General features: G+C 36.2%; 1 protein-coding gene across 1 annotated transcript in view; it reads left to right on the top strand.

The window, feature by feature from the left end:
* The window catches only part of ADAM7 (ADAM metallopeptidase domain 7), a gene marked incomplete at both ends in the record, with an annotated part of 61,985 nt that overhangs the window by 33,131 nt on the left and 10,800 nt on the right, over positions 1 to 18,054 (top strand). The window contains 13 exon segments of the mRNA XM_082656931.1: positions 1,337 to 1,405; positions 4,183 to 4,314; positions 4,318 to 4,352; positions 6,391 to 6,403; positions 6,407 to 6,475; positions 7,979 to 7,981; positions 7,984 to 8,111; positions 8,955 to 9,123; positions 10,563 to 10,652; positions 11,687 to 11,882; positions 12,289 to 12,391; positions 13,373 to 13,559; positions 17,692 to 17,772. Of these exon segments, the coding sequence (XP_082513057.1) occupies positions 1,337 to 1,405; positions 4,183 to 4,314; positions 4,318 to 4,352; positions 6,391 to 6,403; positions 6,407 to 6,475; positions 7,979 to 7,981; positions 7,984 to 8,111; positions 8,955 to 9,123; positions 10,563 to 10,652; positions 11,687 to 11,882; positions 12,289 to 12,391; positions 13,373 to 13,559; positions 17,692 to 17,772 (1,275 nt within the window).

An 18,054-nucleotide genomic window follows, 5' to 3' on the forward strand; every position in this document is an offset into this window, starting at 1 on the left:
CTGGCCTTAGCCACTTGTCTGGTACATAGTGTTGGGTTTGGCCCACGTGTCCCAAGTAGACAAGCCCGTTCTTCTGGTATTATAGCTGGGCATCAAAACATCATGAGAGACCAGGCTTCAATGTACAAGAGCTTTTCAAGCTTCTGCTTATAGGACACTTATAAATGTCTTATTAACTAAAGTCATATGGCCAAGTCTAGAATCAATGGTTGAGGGAACCACACATCGGTGCAGATACCCGGAAGAGTGATTCCTTAAGGGTCATTACCATAACAACCTATGATGATACTGATAACAAATCCAGACAAGAAAGTAAAATTATAAGCCAATCTCACTTACAAATACGACTGCAAATACCCTAAAAATATTTCCAAACCCAATCCAGCACATATCAAAAGAAAAAGTGTGCATAACAATGAAGGTTTACTCTAGTAATGCAATGGATTTGATGATTAAGAGGACATTTATGGGCCTATCAGGAATAGTTTCAGTAGAATAGTGGCATTTAAATCAATGAGTAGTAAGTTGAGGAGTGGGTAGGAAATGAAAATTAAAGGGATTCTAATGTAATATCTTTGGGGGTATTCAGATATTTAAGATAACAGGCGAGCAATGGAATGTTAACTATAGGATAATTGCAGCATTCAGAAAAGGCATTTTTTAAATTATTATTATAAAAGAAGCTTGACCACTTGCATGTATCTCTACGGGATACCTTATGTTATTATTAAGTGTATTTTATTAGGTCTAAACTGATAATGTTGAGAACAAGTACAAATAGGGAATCCATTTGTAAGAAGAGAACAACATAGAAAATTAGCTGGAGCAGGAAACTGCTTTGTCTTCTTAGCCTTTTCCTGGAGAGAAAGGAGGGGAAACCACAATTTCTTGTCCCTCTCCATCCTATCCCTGGCTCCAGGTCCTTGATTACATGCTCCTTAGTTTGTAGCCACCATGGATACAGGAGTGCGGACAAAGTTGTTTTTTGCAATATAATGGTTGCTGTGGAGCTTTAGTAAGTTTTGTTATGAATATGGACTCTAAAGCACACTTATCAGTTGGTTTAATAAATCAACGTAATGTAATATATTTAATGTGAAGAGGGAACAGAGTCATAAAGAAAACCTTAAAGTAGTGCCAAGGTGAAGCATGACTTTTGAAACTGCTATATCTAGTTACATTATATAAAACATGTTATTTCTGCATAAGTTGCCCAGATACTTTAGCCCTCTGGAAGGAAAGCCAATGAGTTTTTTTCTTCGAAATATCTCATGATGTTGAATTTTTATTCAACTCCTATGATTAATGAGTATTGATTTGATGTCTATATTTCCAGTATCGCAAGAATAATCACCCTAACAAACTGAGGAATCGAGTTTGGGGAATGGTCAATTTTGTCAACATGGTAAGATTTGATACAGTCTGAATCAAGCCAAAAACACAAATGTAAAGAAACTTTTAGGATAGATCTCTGCTGGATTTTTGTAGTAATACTGATATTACGACAGCCCAAAACATAACAGTTCACCAAGTAGTCTAGCAAAATTCCATTGAAAAAAAAATCACAGCAACAAATGCATCATAGCTCTAAGTTTTTGGTTTTCTAAGTAAATGACACTTAATATTTACATAAGTTTCAAATATTGGTCCCTATCACAAAATTTATAAAGCAATGTACAAAGATTTGAATACCCATCATGAGTAGATCAAATCCACTATTTTAAATCACTCTTCCATGACCTCTGCATAGCAAAAAGTCTTTCAAGCTATAATTTATTGCCCATGTTTAGACAGAGAAATCAGGGGAAATATTTCTGTAAAATTCACTAAAATGATTAATTCGTCTAACATGAAATGAACTAGTATCCTGTCAAAGAAGCAAGACTGTGAATTATACACATCTTTTTAAAGCTGACTCCTTCCGACCAGCTCCATTACCAGGATAAAGAGGCCCCAAAGAAAGACACTGTAAGAAATCGCTCCTTTAGATCAGTGGTTTTTGCATTCACCAGCTGAAGGACATTTGATCTTTTTCTAGTTTTTCACTAGGATGTTTGGGGCCTGAATCAGACCTGAGTGCACTGAATTCCCAGGGTAGATGAGGCCACCAGTTTTGCTCCGCAGATGGGGGAAGCCACGGGCTGAACTCTGTTCAAGTTCCGCAGTTGAATGGGCTATGTAGCGTCTCACAGTGAGGGTCCCTGGTCAGACAGGCTGAAGTCTATATTCAGCAATGAGCGGGGCTGCAAATTAAATTCCCTGCTTGGGCACAGCAGGAGAAGCAGCCCTGAAACTGGTAAAGCTCTTTGTTTGCTGCCTTAACTCAAGCTGACCCCAAGTTTCCCAGCTGAATAGGAGTACTGGCTTTGCTTGCAGACTACTGGCTCTGTCTGCCCTTCTCTCAGCTTGAGCACCGCTGGGATGCATATCTTTCAGGTGTTCTCACCAGCCCTTCGGGTCAGATGGGGCTGGAAAACAGTCTCCACAGTGCGCGGGGCTGTCTCAGCCCCCTAGCATGGGCAGGAGGCGGAGGAATTGCTTCAGGGTACTCTCAATTTCCCAAACAGGACTGGAGGGGCTGAGAGCTACCATTAGCCTTGGATATAAATGAATCCCTTTCCTGGGCATAGTGGGGAGCTCCCACACCCAGTACTGGCTTTGCTCTGGGGGTGATCTCAAGTGCTGCTTCTCCTGTTTCTTATATCTTGCAATTGTCTTTATTACTCCTCTAACACTGACCCAAATATAAGACTCTAACTCTCTCCTTGGGGTCCCATCTCCAAGATTGTTGCACATTGCTGAACTTTTACTAAAGATTTTCAGTTCAGACTGGGGGCTCATACCACAAACAATTTAAAGTAGCACAGTCTAAAAGTCCTTGACTCTTCCCGTCATATCTCTTCTTACTGGCCCTTTATCCTCCACACTCATTATTTCACTGCATCCTTTCTCACTTTACTTTCATGTCTTCACCTCTTTTGTCTCAGAAATTCCAAAGTTCTTTCTCAACAACCTTCCAAATATGTATATCCAAACCCATCCAAGCATTCTGTAGATAAAATATGGCTTTATTTTATAGGATATTTTTTCACTAGAAGAGAATACATCCATAGAATAACAAATATTGTTCCCATTTGCACTTGAATCCAGTTTTATGGACCTAAAGCCCACCCACGAATGTAGAGAATTCAAAGGTTAAAAAAATTATCTTGCTTGGTGGGACCTAATTCATAAGGTTTATTCCACAATACGATCAGAGCCAAAAGGAATGGACATCTAGTTAGGTTTGAGATCATGATTTAACTAAAGGTCGGCTTGGTGCTTTGTGACAGGCTGGAGGGGTGGGATAGGGAGGGTGGGAGGGAGGGAGACGCAAGAGGGAAGAGATATGGGAACATATGTATATGTATAACTGATTCACTTTGTTATAAAGCAGAAACTAACACACCATTGTAAAGCAATTATACCCCAATAAAGATGTTAAAAAAAAAAAAAAGTTTATGAGAACCATAGTTCTCACGGTTATGAAATGACTTAAACTCTTAAACTCTTTCGTCGTGGCATCAAAGTACCTATCAACTAGGTGTTTACAAAAGCAGATGGGAGTAGGGGTGAGAATCCTTGGGCTACAACTATTTCTGTCTGTTTTGAGGCTTTGAGCAATCCCCAATAAGATTTCTTACACAACAAAGTAGTTCCAAAAATCAAACATGGGGAACAAACATGAAAGCTAAGCTATGGGTTTTTGAAAACAATATCAACTTTCTAATCTGCTACAGAACAAACTCATGACCTAAGTAGAGAGATGAATAAAGAACATTCATTCCATTATGTGCCACTGTTCATAAATTCATATTTTCAGGTCAGGTATAATCTCAGAGCTTTAGTAAATTATTTATTTTAGACATATCCTGAGCCCAGTGTATGTAAGGATTATAATAGTTCAAGGAGAATCAGGTGTTTTTGGTCAAGTTTCTTTGTTGGTCACGGCAATTCACCCAGTATTCTGGACGATTCAACTCTACATTCTGCTTCAATACAACTGTTTGTAAAATGAGGTCTAAACTTTTGCTTATGTACTTCACACATTAAAATTACTTTTTTTAATGTAAAGGAATATAGCCATGATAAAGGATCCTTCTGCAACTTGACATTGTGAAAAATTATTTCTCCTTTGAACAGATTTATAAAACCTTGGACATTCAAGTGACATTAGTTGGCCTTGAAATATGGACAAATGGAGACAAAATAGGTATAGATTCTAAAATAGAAACGACCTTATTACGTTTTTCGGCTTGGCAAGAAATAATCCTTTAAAAGAGGAAGAATTTTGATCATGTTATGTTACTCAGGTATGTCGCTGCTCTATTTTCCTGCACATCTTAGGTGGATTATTAAAAAAGAAAACAAAACAAATAAACCAAAATACTTTTTAAAGCAGCTGATTTTTGGATAAAAGCCACAGGAACAAAAACGTTATGTGTAGCTATACAGAACATTTCCAGGTGAGCTTGTAAATAACCTTTCTTCCTAATAATGATTAATATCAGAAATGAAAACCCTGAAATATTCATGTTGCTGGGCCCAGTTGAAAATGTCATTAGGTAAGCAAAGCACCCTTAGAATCCATTTACTTTACTTATCAGCATCCAGTTTGAACTCTCTTCAGCCTTCCACGCCATGCCATTTCAACACTGCACCGAAACCCACCTTTCTGAGAAAGCACTTCATTTTCTGGACATTTTCCCTCAACAGAGTGTGCGCATCCAGACCAGCTCTTCAAGAGCATCTATACTTAAGATAACAGATTATTAATCTGATAAATTAAACCTGCCACAGCTTTAATGTTCCTAAGTAAAAGGTTGGATTTTTCTGTAATACTAGGTCATTAATTCCTTAAAAGGGGGGCTATTTTTACCACTTTGTCATTCAAAATACCTAGTACACTATTCAGCCTATAGGAAAATGATAAATTATGGTGGAACTGATCTGACATCAACTTTGTGTTTCACATAGTCCTGTCACCATAAGGAATGTTAAATTAGGGAAGAACAAATTTGAAGCAGTGGAGTCTTTTAGCATCTCTTTTGATGTCCTTAAAGCTACTATATAAGAGTGGTATCCACTTTAACTATTTCATCTACCTATATTACCAGTATTTCTCCTAAAGTCTACAAACATAGCCTGCAAATATGCTTTCTATCGTTATCTAAATGTTAACTTTCAGTCTGAACTCAGAACTGTGAAGCTTCCAATGCCCATAGTCAGAGGTCAGGTTCAGCCCTTTGGCAGACTGATGAGTGAACCAGACCTCCAAATATCATTTCTGATTTTCATATCCAGGATGGTCCACAACACATATCTCCAGGGGAGTAGTGGTTGGGTTCAGATATTCACGTACTACTGTGCCCCAAAATTATGGAGATACAGTAAAATATTATCATGACCTTCACAGCAGGCAAGATTAGCTCTATTTGCCTATTCCTTGGATGTATGTCTTAAAATACTTAATAAATTAGCCTAGGAAAATTAACTTGGTATAAGTAGACAATCTTTTACTTCCATGTGTGTCTCTTACTCTGAGCAGTAGCTTCACCACCAATAGTATGTCTACAAATAGAGATATGGGGGAGTGCTACTAAATGACTTTAAAATGTAGGGACAGAAACATATCAGTAGTGAAGAAAGAAATACAGCATATCTCCTTGATCAGAAAAGTTAAACACTGAAAGGGGTCATCTAGCCTGACTAGCTTTCTTGTATTTGAACCGTCTCTATTATACTCTACGTACGGCCCTTCAGCCTATGATAGTTCTTTTTAAAGTGGTCCAACTCTAAATATTCTTCTTGAAAGCATATGAAATTTGGCTCCCTTTAATATACACATGTACATCTGTCTTTTCAGATAACCCAGGAATAGACCTGTTTTCACATGACAAGTGTTTTAAATGTTTGATTATACTTATCAAATCCTCTATGAGTTTCTACGGTTGATTAATTTTTTTGTTTTAATTTTCCACCACGGCAAATTAATCGTGGTGTTGAGTCCATTCACTATGTTGCATTTTACCCTCTGAACACTTTAAACTTTTTTGGTCTTTTAAGTGGTGTTATCCAAAGTTGAGTGTAGGGCAAACTAAAGTCAAGTCAAATGGACTCTGACCTTATTATTATTTTTGGGGGGAAAGTACTCTTTTATGATTTCAACTCAAGACTACATTGACTTTCTCAATGCCTCTAAAATACCACAGGTTTAAAATGAGCTTCATATCAACCAAGGTCATCCTCAATTCCAGAACTCCAGTGCCAAGGCACTAGCATTGGGGGGGTTCACTGCACTTCAGTGTTTGTGTTAACTGAACTACGAGTTTATTTATATCTCGTTCATAGTGGAAAGTGGCTCTAAGCACATGCACAAGGAACTTCCTATTCAGGGGGTATATGCCTGCCCTATTATTCCTCCAGTGTTGTTAAGGTGGGCTGTGTTTTATTTATGTTGTATTACTTAATCAAAATGCTTACCTTAGATTTCTGTAATCTTCTGTGTCCTATTGAAAGGGACCATGTATGCATCCTGTCATACATTCCCACCAAAATGTCACGATGAAACTGTCATGTTTCCGTTATTAAATGGGAAATGTTTTATTAAAAACTATAAATAAATAATGAAGATAAACCAGTGTTTTCCGAGTTTATATGAATGTCATACACAAATTAACCTACAAAGATTAGGAAATCTCTTTTGCATATTAAATATAGTTATTTATAAGGACACGTGATGTACATAAAACTTGATGGCTGGTTTAGCAAGTAAGGATAATTGTTCTTATGTGGAAAATATCATACGTAGATGGCTTTACCATTCACTTTCAAAAAGCCTAAAACCTACATACTGCTGACTCCCCTTGTTTACCTGATCCTTTCCCAAGTCACTACACTTCTAGTAAATGCTGCCCAAATAACACTAAGACATTCTTTAAGATATCAAGGTTTGAAAGGAAAAAAAAAAAAAAGGATATGCACAAAGACTATGAAAATACATTACAAAATTTGTTTTAAAAAAAAAAGATATCAAGGTTTGGGTTGATTTCCTATAGTGTCTCTGCCTAATTGTTGTTATGCTTAAGCAAGTCTTGTAAGACCTTGAACTTAAAAGCCAGTACTTATTAAAATGGCTACCTGATTTATTATTCCTATGGTTCTTTTTATGATTACGCCTTTGCCCATGGTATTTTAGAAACAAAATTTTGCATAATAGAGTCAAATTAATCTAATATAGGCTGTCCACTCCAACTATGACAGTATAACCCATCCAGGACACATTTTAAATGTCATATGAGTAAGATGAAATCACCAAATTAGGGGTGTTTTACTTTTACAGTAACCTGATATCCCACCCCTCTTTGGAAATTTAATTTTTTTCATTAATATAGAGATTAAAACATGAAATAGAACTAAGAACAGAGATAACTATCAACTCTGTGTTGGATTTTACATTACTGATCTTCTGACTTTTTTCATAGTGGTAACTGCCTCTTCATGATTGTATAACATTATCACCTAATGTGAGACTATAAATTGGAAACCCAAAACTCACATATTTTTATTTTTACACCCTTTGAATATCTAATAATAGAAGACAATCAATAATGTTTATTTTATTGTGTAGGATTTTAATTAATAAATTTGAGCTATTTGTAAAAATGAGTCTATATAAAACCAACAATGACTGCACCAAAAAAAAAAAAATTTCAAAGTGTTAGTGTTAGAGACATCCAAAAGGTTACTTGTCCAACCTCATTATATAACTGAAGAAACTAAGGTGCAAGAACAGAAGATAACTAAGTCCACGACCTCTTAGATAAAATACTAGTTAACCGGAAGCTAGAAACCAGCTCTCAACCACTAGTTCAAAGCTTTATGTACTGTAGTGTACTATCTTACAGAACTTTCTAATGCACATCTTTTTTGGCATCAGGATCTTTGACCTGTGACCTAAATGCCATTGCAAGCAGAATGGCACATCAGTTGGGGCATGACCTTGGGATGCGGCATGATGATTACCCATGTACCTGTACTTTGGGAAAATGCGTGATGGATAGTGATGGAAGGTGAGGCTTAAACAACATAGAGAATATATTTCAATATTGGGGGAGTGGCTTTGAGTAAAACTCAATATTGTAGGGACATATGGTTATTATCTGGAATTTTCCTGATATCTCCTGGGTAAGAACTCAGTAACTGATATCTAATTTTACATCATTATCTACATAATTAGTAATATTTTGGGGGGACCATAACATCCCACTCAAACGTATCCAAGACTTTAAAAGTCCATCTGTATCCAATCATTGTATCAATAATAATAACAAAGGAGTCAAAACAAAAGGAAGATGGAAGGGAGGCAAGTTTCAGCTTAAAAAGAAATATATCACATTCCTAAGATGTGTGAGAGCGTACTATATATTAATAGTTTGTTTCAGAAAATGTTTATAGAGAACTACTTTGCGCCAGGCACTGTGTTAACTAGTGCTTATTTTTAAAAACTTTGAACACGAGTCAGTCCCTGTATTGAGAAGCTTGTATTCTTGCATGGATGGTAGGCAAATATATAGATTATTTCAAGTGGGGCAAATAAAAAGTGATATGGGAGCAGCAGGCACAATTAGTCGGAACCATGGGCTTCAGGAAGGATATTCTGGAGGATATATAGTCTGAGTATTTTCACTAAAATAGTATGTGTTGGCTGTGTTTCAATAAGACATTTTCTATAATAAAGAGCCCAGCTACTACTCTGCTGTTACAGTGAGACAAGAGTAAAAAAGGTAAATGGACCTTGAGTCTATCATTTACGTATGTTTTTTTGTTCTAAATTCTTCATAGAAGTTTCATAGCTGTTCTACCACTATGCATTGATATGATTAATCTTTATTTTTAACTCATCCTATCTCTAGCATTCCTGCACTAAAATTCAGTAAATGCAGCAAAACCCAGCAATATCTCAAGGATTACAAGCCAACGTGCATGTTCAATATTCCATTTTCTGATAAGTTAAGTGATTATCCATATTGTGGAAACAAGAGGTTGGACGATGGAGAAGAGTGTGATTGTGGCCCTGTTCAGGTATTTGCAAATGATGTTGCCTTTACATTTACAAAGTGTAACCTCAGCTAGAATCTAGACAGGGATGTAGCCATTAATCAACCATGGTAATTCTTGTAAAGCTTTAAAAACTGTGCTTTAAAAAAAAAAATGGAAACAAGTTGTTGGTGCAGCCTCAATGCAAGGCTTCTTACCAAGTCATGTAATGATCTTGCTGGAGATTCAAAGCATCACATTAGCCTGGTTTATACATTAATTGGCTCCTCTTGTGAGAAGGGCTCATAGGTGTCGTTAAGTCTGATCTCTCATGCACGGTAGGAATCTGTTCTACAAAATCCCTCACAGTCAGTCAATCGAGTTTTACTCAGGGTCTTATGAGGTTAGTCTATATCCCTGTTGACCAGTTCACATTATTAGAAAAGTTAATTGAGCAGAAACCTTCTAAACTTACACATATTCATTGCAGTCTCTGGTACATTTAGAATAAGCCTTGGAGGCGTATTTTAAATTAATTCTTATTCTGCTTTTCTCTAACATAGGAGCTTTTTCTTTCAAGAGGTCATCATATAGGTATGTGTCCTAGATAATGACTTCTCATATTATCAAGTGCTTATAAATCACCTGGGCATGTTGTTAAAGTGTGGATTCTGATTCAGTAGGTCTGGAGTGGAACTGAGATCCTATTCCTACCAACCTGCAAGGCTGTCTAAGGCCGCCGGTCCAAGGACCACATTTTAAGTAGCTATTTTCTAGACACTGCACAATTCAAAATTCACTCTGGCTATGAAGAGACTCCAAGATCAGAGCGGAGGCAGCGAAGGTCCAGAGGTTACAGCTTCTATTTTTCAAATGTCTCAGATTAAATGGAAAGAGAATCCTAACTTTGGAAAGTGATGCTTTTGCCTATGTGCATTTTTTGGAATAGTCCTACAGTTTCATTCCAACACTTGAAGTACTTTACATGACAGGATGCAGACAATATTTTGCAGTCTTAACTTTGTTTCAGCAGATAGGGTCTAAGTGTCCATCCTGTTATTATTATCTAACGATGCATTTTGTTAAAAGTTCAGCCATAAATATTTAGCATCTTGAGGACAATATAAAATCAGAAGTTGTATTATCTCACACCCAACATTTAGCATGAGAAGCAGCAGGACTCTTCCAGAGAACAGAAGTCATCAGGAGAATGGAAGGTCACAAACTCCGGGCTTTGTATGCTACCAGTGAGAATCATTAGCTGTGGAGTACTGAAGAGCACAAGGGAAGGAAACAAAGTAAAAGTCCCAAACACCAGTTGCACGCAGTAGTCTTTGTATACATATCATAGTCAAGGACCATGTATTGGATTTAACTCTGAAAAACAATTATGGCTAAATTGCATAGAAGCACCACAAATTAACTCTTCAAACAGGAGCCAAACTACAAACTGCTTCTAATTTTTCATTTTTGATTATTGCCAGGAATGCACTAATCCTTGCTGTGAGGCACACAAATGTATGTTGAAGCCAGGATTTAGTTGTGCAGAAGGAGAATGCTGTGAATCTCGACAGGTAAGATCCTTTGCTAGGACTGGGTTTCTCTGTTTTCAGTTTTTTAAGTATACATAGAACCAAAGAGTCGTCTGGCCACTGAATGACCTTCCACCACTAATCCCAGATTGGAGCTAAGATTGCTCGTACCCAATACAGCCTCTTCTGAGATGCTCAGACTTCTAAATACTAAGCAGTGTTATGGTCTGGAGAGTGGAGAAGCAGGTAAGCAGTGCTTGGACTTTTAGGAGTGGAGTTATACGGCTAACATGATTCTTGCTTTTTTTGTCGATCATTACCAACCTATTTGACCTCAGCTGAGGGGGAAAATGGCATCCCAACAACAGTGAACTGAAAGGGAAAAGGGTTATCCTGGAATTGGAAAGTGACAGTGACTAGTAGCTGGAGATATATTCCTAGGAAAGATGACCAAAAGTCCAAATGCCTCTGTCTAAGGGTTTATTGACACTTCTTTCACGCCACTAGATTGCGAACTGACAAAGGAAAGGAAGTGTGTTTTATTCATCTTCAAATTTTTCCAAAACCCAGCACAAATTTTCCAAAACCCAGCATATTGAATGGCTGAATGAGAGAGAATATTTCCATGTCGTGCCCTCCAGCAGTGAGAGCCTGGGTATGTTTTTAGTTCATCTGAAAAGATCTGATTTATTGGGAGTGGTGATTCCTCATTAGAGTCAGGCGTTCCCAGCTGCGCGTGTACGGTGGGGTGGGGTGTGAGAAAGGCATGTACTAAAGGGATGAAGAAGGCAAGATGAACAAAACATATGCTTCATTTCTCCATTTTATGTCCATTCCAACTCTTCTCAGTGCTGCTCTAATACCAAATTTCAAAAACACCAACTTGTCGTTCCTAAAATCACATAAAAACCAAGAATGCTAATAATTCTCAGTGGAGTGGAGAGGGAAGTCATGATCCATCCTTAAAACTTTTTTAGATAAATTAAATGGGTCAACCTCCTTACTTCCTCCTACTTACTGAACCTTTCCTAACCTATGGATGTCCAAGATTCAATCTATTCATTTTTCTTCAACAGTTGAAAAAAGCAGCGTCTATATGCAGACCAGCAAAAGATGAGTGTGATTTTCCTGAGATGTGTACTGGCCACTCTTCCGGGTGTCCTAAGGACCAATTCCAAATAAATGGATTTCCTTGCAAGAATGCAAAAGGCTACTGCTTCATGGGGAATTGTCCCACCCGGGATGATCAGTGCTCTGAAGTGTTTGATAAAGGCAAGAGACAATTACAGTGAATGATTGATAAAGGTAACAGCCGTTATTTCTGTTACTGTCCCTTAGGAATCTGGGGACAAGATTGGAGATAATGCCATTTGTGGCAGATATTACCTGGCACCTTTCTGAATAATACCTTTCATATTCATTGACTTTACCTCTAATATTAATTGACTAGCTCGGTATGTGGGTTAAGGTATGTTTCTTTCTTTTTTATATTCATATTCCTTCCTAAAATATCCTCCCGAGGCAATAGGATAGTTTTTAAGTTATTTAGTTGTCCCATTCTGCTTCACTGCTACATGACACTGAAATTTCAATTATATTAGAAAAGTAAGGCATTTTATGATTTGTCATATTCATGCTTTCAATGTTTTACTTTTATCATACCATTTTTGGGTCCCAGAGGCAAAAGACAGTTCTGATATCTGCTACAAGATGAATAAAATTGGAAATAAATTTGGATACTGCAAACACACGAAACACGTATTAATTCCTTGTGAAGAAAAGTACGTGCCCTCTCAGAGTGTTTTGCAAAATCAGAACAGCTCTTGTTCTGACAGCTGCCAGCCTGTTTTTACTGAGGAGATTAGGAAGAAAGGGAAGCAAGAAGGGAGAGAGCACACATCCCTGATGGAATTAACAGGCATTTATGTTCTGTATTTTGTAACTGAAAGTCATGGAACACAAGGAGGAAAGATGGGAAAGATTTAAGATTCTTAGGAAGAAAGGGAGGAAAAGAAGCTACAAAAAAAAGAGAGAAAGAAGCAAACAGAAGGAGGGCGAAAATAAGTAGAAAAGGGGAGAAGAGGAAAAAAGAAGGAAAGCCATCAGAAGAAAGAAAGGTAGACGCTGAAGTTGAAGACAGAATGGGACAATTGGATGTTAGATCTGATTTTTAAAAAGCATGTGCTGACCCTCACTTCTGGGTTTGTTTCTGACATTTGGCAAGGCTTTCTGTGTGCCCCCAAACAGGATCTGGACTGAAAACAACAATAATAAAAACCTAGAATCAAGTTCAACTTTGCTTCTAAATATAATCCTAAAAATGGGCAGTAGCTTAACTTCTCTCACTTCCAACTGCGGCCTAATCTGTAGGGGGGGGTTATAATGATAGCAACTTCATAGATTTGTTGTGAGAATCAACTGATGTGCTCCACGCAAGAAAGAGTAAGAAGGAAATCTTAATATCCTGATTCAAGTTATGCTAATTCAAATTACTAATAAGAAATATTCTCCTGTAAACTTGAGCTAATATTGCTTTATGAGAATTACATAGTTATCATAAAGAAATACAATCATTTTACATCTTTGTCTACTCATCTCAGTTTCCAGGGTCAGGAAACAGGGTCCAACAGTTTACCCAGCCTCTCCTCTCTGACAAGCCTGGTTTAGAAAAACATGACCGGGCCACTTCACTTCCAACCTAGTCTCTAAAGTTCTATTGTATTTCTGGTCCCAAGTGTGAGAATACTCTTCCTTTCCTTCAGAGGTATCAAATGTGGAAAGATATTCTGCACAGGTGGGCAGCATTCTTCTGTCCTTGGAGAAGAAAAGATCTATCACCTTAAGAAGGCTCTGAAGCAGAATGCCACTGAATGCAAAACTTTTTTTTTATACCACGATTCTAAGGATTTTGGCCTGGTTGCTCCTGGAACAAAATGTGGAGATGGACTGGTAAGATGAGGGCCCTTTGTTTTATTAAAACTGCTTGTCCAGTCACTTAAAACCTCATTGGATCCTATAAATGGTTCCAGAGGGCTTATATATGGGAACACAGAAAAAAACTCTGCAGTATTTTTTTTAATTGAGCAGAGTAGCAATAACACTATAGTAAATATTCATTTTGCTTAATATTTGTTATACAAATTATGAAAATATTATAAATGTGCTTAATTAGTGTCTTACAGTAGATGCTCAATAAAATTATAGACTGATTTTTTTAAAAAATTCATTTGACTATGAAGTAGCCATAGAATCTTCATTTATTTTATTCATTCAGACATATTTACTGGGCACATACTATGGTGCCAGTGTCTGTGCAGGACACACTTGATGTAAAGATGAGTGTACTTGAGAATTTCGTAGATTAAATTAAGTGTATCACTACAATCTAACTCAACTGTTTTCATGGTGATGTGATCAATGTGCACGAGTCCAAAGGAAGTGACTGACTTTACTTGTAGAACACAGAGTGGCATCTTCTGATGCCATTAAATGAGCAACATTTCACCTTTGACTTTATGAACAACATTTTTCAACACACAGAAGATGAGAAAAGACTTTTTAAAAAGAAATATACCTACATAATACGCAAAGGTACAAGTGTATGGCATAGACAGGTAGCTGACAATTTCAGAGTGACTGGCACTCCGACTGAAATGGCAAAAAATTAAATTGAACAGGTAGAGTGAAGCCTGATTGGAAAGGCTTTATCACTCCAAGATGAAAACGTGAGAATGTAAACTAAAAACAGTAGCCATCTCATCAAGGTTTATAAACAAAAGAATATTTGAAAAAATATAACGCCGTAGAGAAAATCAGCAATTTTGAAGTTGAGCAGTTTCTGTGATATGCACCACCCCGACACTGCCATCCACAAGCATTACAGTATCATTCATATAATGAGATAGATAAATGAATTGGAAAGTAAAAATTCAGCATGTAAAAGCAGAATCAGAATTTAATAATTTCATAGAGACCTCTATTTCAAGTCCATAGATTTAATTATACAGTTTCCCATTGAAAGACTAAATAAACATAAAAATGGCGAGGAGTTAATAGCTGTGAAAATTTGGGTATGTGTACCAACCACAAACTAGAAAGTTCAAGGACGTTCAGTAAGATAGAGTATATGAGGCATTGGTTTGAAGAAAATATCGAATAATTTTCTACTCACTTCAGGTAAGGAAAATCAGCCAGAGGTACAAAGCAAACGTACGACATCCCTTTCACAGAATGGCAGGAATTAAGCCAAGAAGTTGATAGGGGAGCAGTTATTAAGGAACACTTCGTGATTGTGCAAACACATCACGACCATGTACCACCACATTGAGTGCCTAATTCCTTCTAGAGAAATCTTAGTACAGAAGTGCGCCACTCACAATGGTACCAATTCTTGAACCAATTCCTATTGAGGGAATCTATGCATAGCAAACGCTAGTCTGTAGAGGTATCACAAGGACACTACTGACAGAATTTGTCATTTTCATATTTATTCTGAGATACTATTTTTTAGACTTGAGGAACTTTAAATGCCTAAAAACATTCTAGTTTCTCTTAGTAGTTATTCTTTCTGGGTAAATTTTAATTTGGCATGGGAAAAGAGGACAAACATATCCCATTACCCCTGGGTGCCCTTTTCCTTAGTTATACTATAGAACTTACAACATAGATAAGAAAAAAAGATGAAAAGTAAAAGACGAGAAACAGTAAGAGAGAAAGATAGTAGACTGCAGAGAGAATGAGAGTAGAGGAGAGAAGAGAAGAAAGAGAGGAAATTAGTTAATTCTTTCATTCTCTACCAGAGAAGAATTGCTCAAAAACTGTCTCTGTAGTTATCTCTTTATTAAACATACAGAAGAGCAAAATCAAAATAAAATACATCTCAGTATTTTCCTTTAGTTGAGCCTGAAATACCTGAAGTGAGGTCTACGTGGGTTTTAAAACAATGTTTCTCACTGTTTAATCATGTATATAGAAAACCCATTCTATAAGCATAAGGAAAGAAGATAAACAACAGACATAAGAGAATTCAGTACAGTGAACAAAGGAGACCAGTCTGAGATATCAAAGATGATAGTCTCCTATGAAACAGATGCATTTTTAAAAAGACGAAAATCCTATAGAAATAAGTTAAATTTATATTTTATACTATTTAGAAGGATATTAAATCTATAAAAATGATATAATTTGAAATCAAGAAGCACTGCCTTCAAAGTGCAAAATGAATCGTGATTGCCTGTTTATATGCAATTTATGCAGTAAGCCATGGAATAGAAACTCCAGGGGAAAAAAAAAAAAGGAAATTGGAAGCTAAACTTCTTAACACAGAAAAATAAGATAAGGAAATTTTTTAAAATAAAAGAAAATGAATAAAAGCAAGAGAAACAGTGCTAAGAAACCTGATACAGTGTTAATAGTAATTCTAGATAAAGGAAACAGAATAGAGGTAAAAAAATGTAATTAAGGAAATAATACTCAACAATGTCCCTGAGCTTAGGAATGAATAAAGTAAAAACTCAGTACCGGGAAAAAATCATAAAAATAAATGAGCATTTAGACTTATCTTCATACCATGAAGTCAACAATAAAGAAAATGTTCTATGAGCACAAAAGAAGGCAAGTATTATTTTTCAATAGGAAAAATTATCAAGTTACCATCGTATGTATCCCCAACAAAAAATGCCGGAAGATAATGCAGCAAAATCCACAGTTTTGGGAAACAGAAATATGGTGACCCTAAAACCATATATATAACCAAGCTATTATCCAGAGTGTAAAGTAATAGAACAACACCCGCACAACCTTATGATTAAGACGATATACAGTAAAATTAGACAGCATTTATTTTCTGAAAAGAAGAATAGTCAAGTACTCCAGCCAACTGGAAAATGAATTTAAATTGAAGTGATATCTGCACTTTCGTATTCACTGCAACATTATTCACAATAGCCAATGGAAACAATTTAAATGTCCTTGGACAGGTGAATGGATAATGAAAATGTGATTATATACACATATATGTGACTTTATATATATATATATATATGAATATTATTTAGCCTTAAAAAATAGAAATCCTTTTTAACAACATGGATGAACTTGGATATTTCACTTATGCTAAGCAAAATAAGCCAGACACAGAAAGACAAATACTGTATGATCTCACTTATATGTGGAATCTAAAAAAATTAAAGTCACAGTAGCAGGAAGGAGAATGATGGTTGCTGAGGACGAGGGGTAGGGAAAACAGAGAGACATTGGTTAAAGGATACAAACTCTCTGTTATAAAATGAATAACTTTTGGAGATCTAATGTAAAGCATGGTGACTATAGTTAATAATACCGTAATGTGTACCTGAAATTTTCTGAGAAGTAGATCTTAGGTGTTATCACAAAAAAAGTAACTATTTGATGTGATGGGTGGGTTAATTAGGTTGTTTGTGGTCATCTCACAATGTATAAGAGTACCTAAAGTCATCACGATATACACTTTAAATATATACAATTTTTAATTGTTAATTATACCTCAATAGAGTTGGAAAAACATTTCCAGATGTAAGCTTTTTTTCTAAAGAAACAGGTAAAACTAAAAAAAACAGTTGACAAATAAATGAGCTAAGATAAGCCAGGCAATAACCACAAGCAACACAACAACAGTAATTTGGTCATAAAACCTACCCCCCAAAACGAGCATAATTTAAAACGAAAGTAATAAGTATAAATAAGAAGATTAATTGATTTTGACAAAATGCCCAACCAGCAACTGTGAAATAAACGATCATAGATCCTTATCAAATCAGAAAAAAACCTCATAGAAGGAATAGAAGAAATTGCTGCAATTACAATGGTGGAATCTTTGATAGATTAACATTTGAAGAATTAATAAGGACATAGGCATTATAATAATTAATGTTTGTATACAACAGTATTTGAATGTGCAGTACACATTTCAAATGACCATTGAATATTTATAGAGGATTTCTTCTTCCACAGAAGATTCTACATGTGGTTTTTCACAACAGAACAAATGATGCAAATTCTAAGAGCAAGTAATTCTAATTCATCTTGGTGACTTCATTTCTAGGTGTGCAGCAATGGTGAATGTGTGACTACTGCACAGGCCTACAATTCAACCAACTGCTCCTCTCAGTGCAATGAAAATTCTGTAAGGTTTGACTCCTTTTAAAATTAGTGTCTTACCAGTCATTTATTACACAAGACTTCATTCCTGAGCCCATGTATAAGTGCAGGTGTGCGCATGAGCGGGTATGTATGTATGTATATACGTACGTATAGTGATTTTTAAATAAAATATGCATTTGGGATCCATTTTTTTCATGTATCATCAATAATATTGATCCAAAAGCCAAACCAAGTATTATACATAGATAATGCCAGTGTTGCAAGTATATGTCTTATCATTGGACTGGTAATCTAGAAACCCAGG

Source organism: Grampus griseus (assembly GCF_964374135.1).
Source record: "Grampus griseus genome assembly, chromosome: 6".
Classification (NCBI taxonomy): Eukaryota; Metazoa; Chordata; class Mammalia; order Artiodactyla; family Delphinidae; genus Grampus; species Grampus griseus.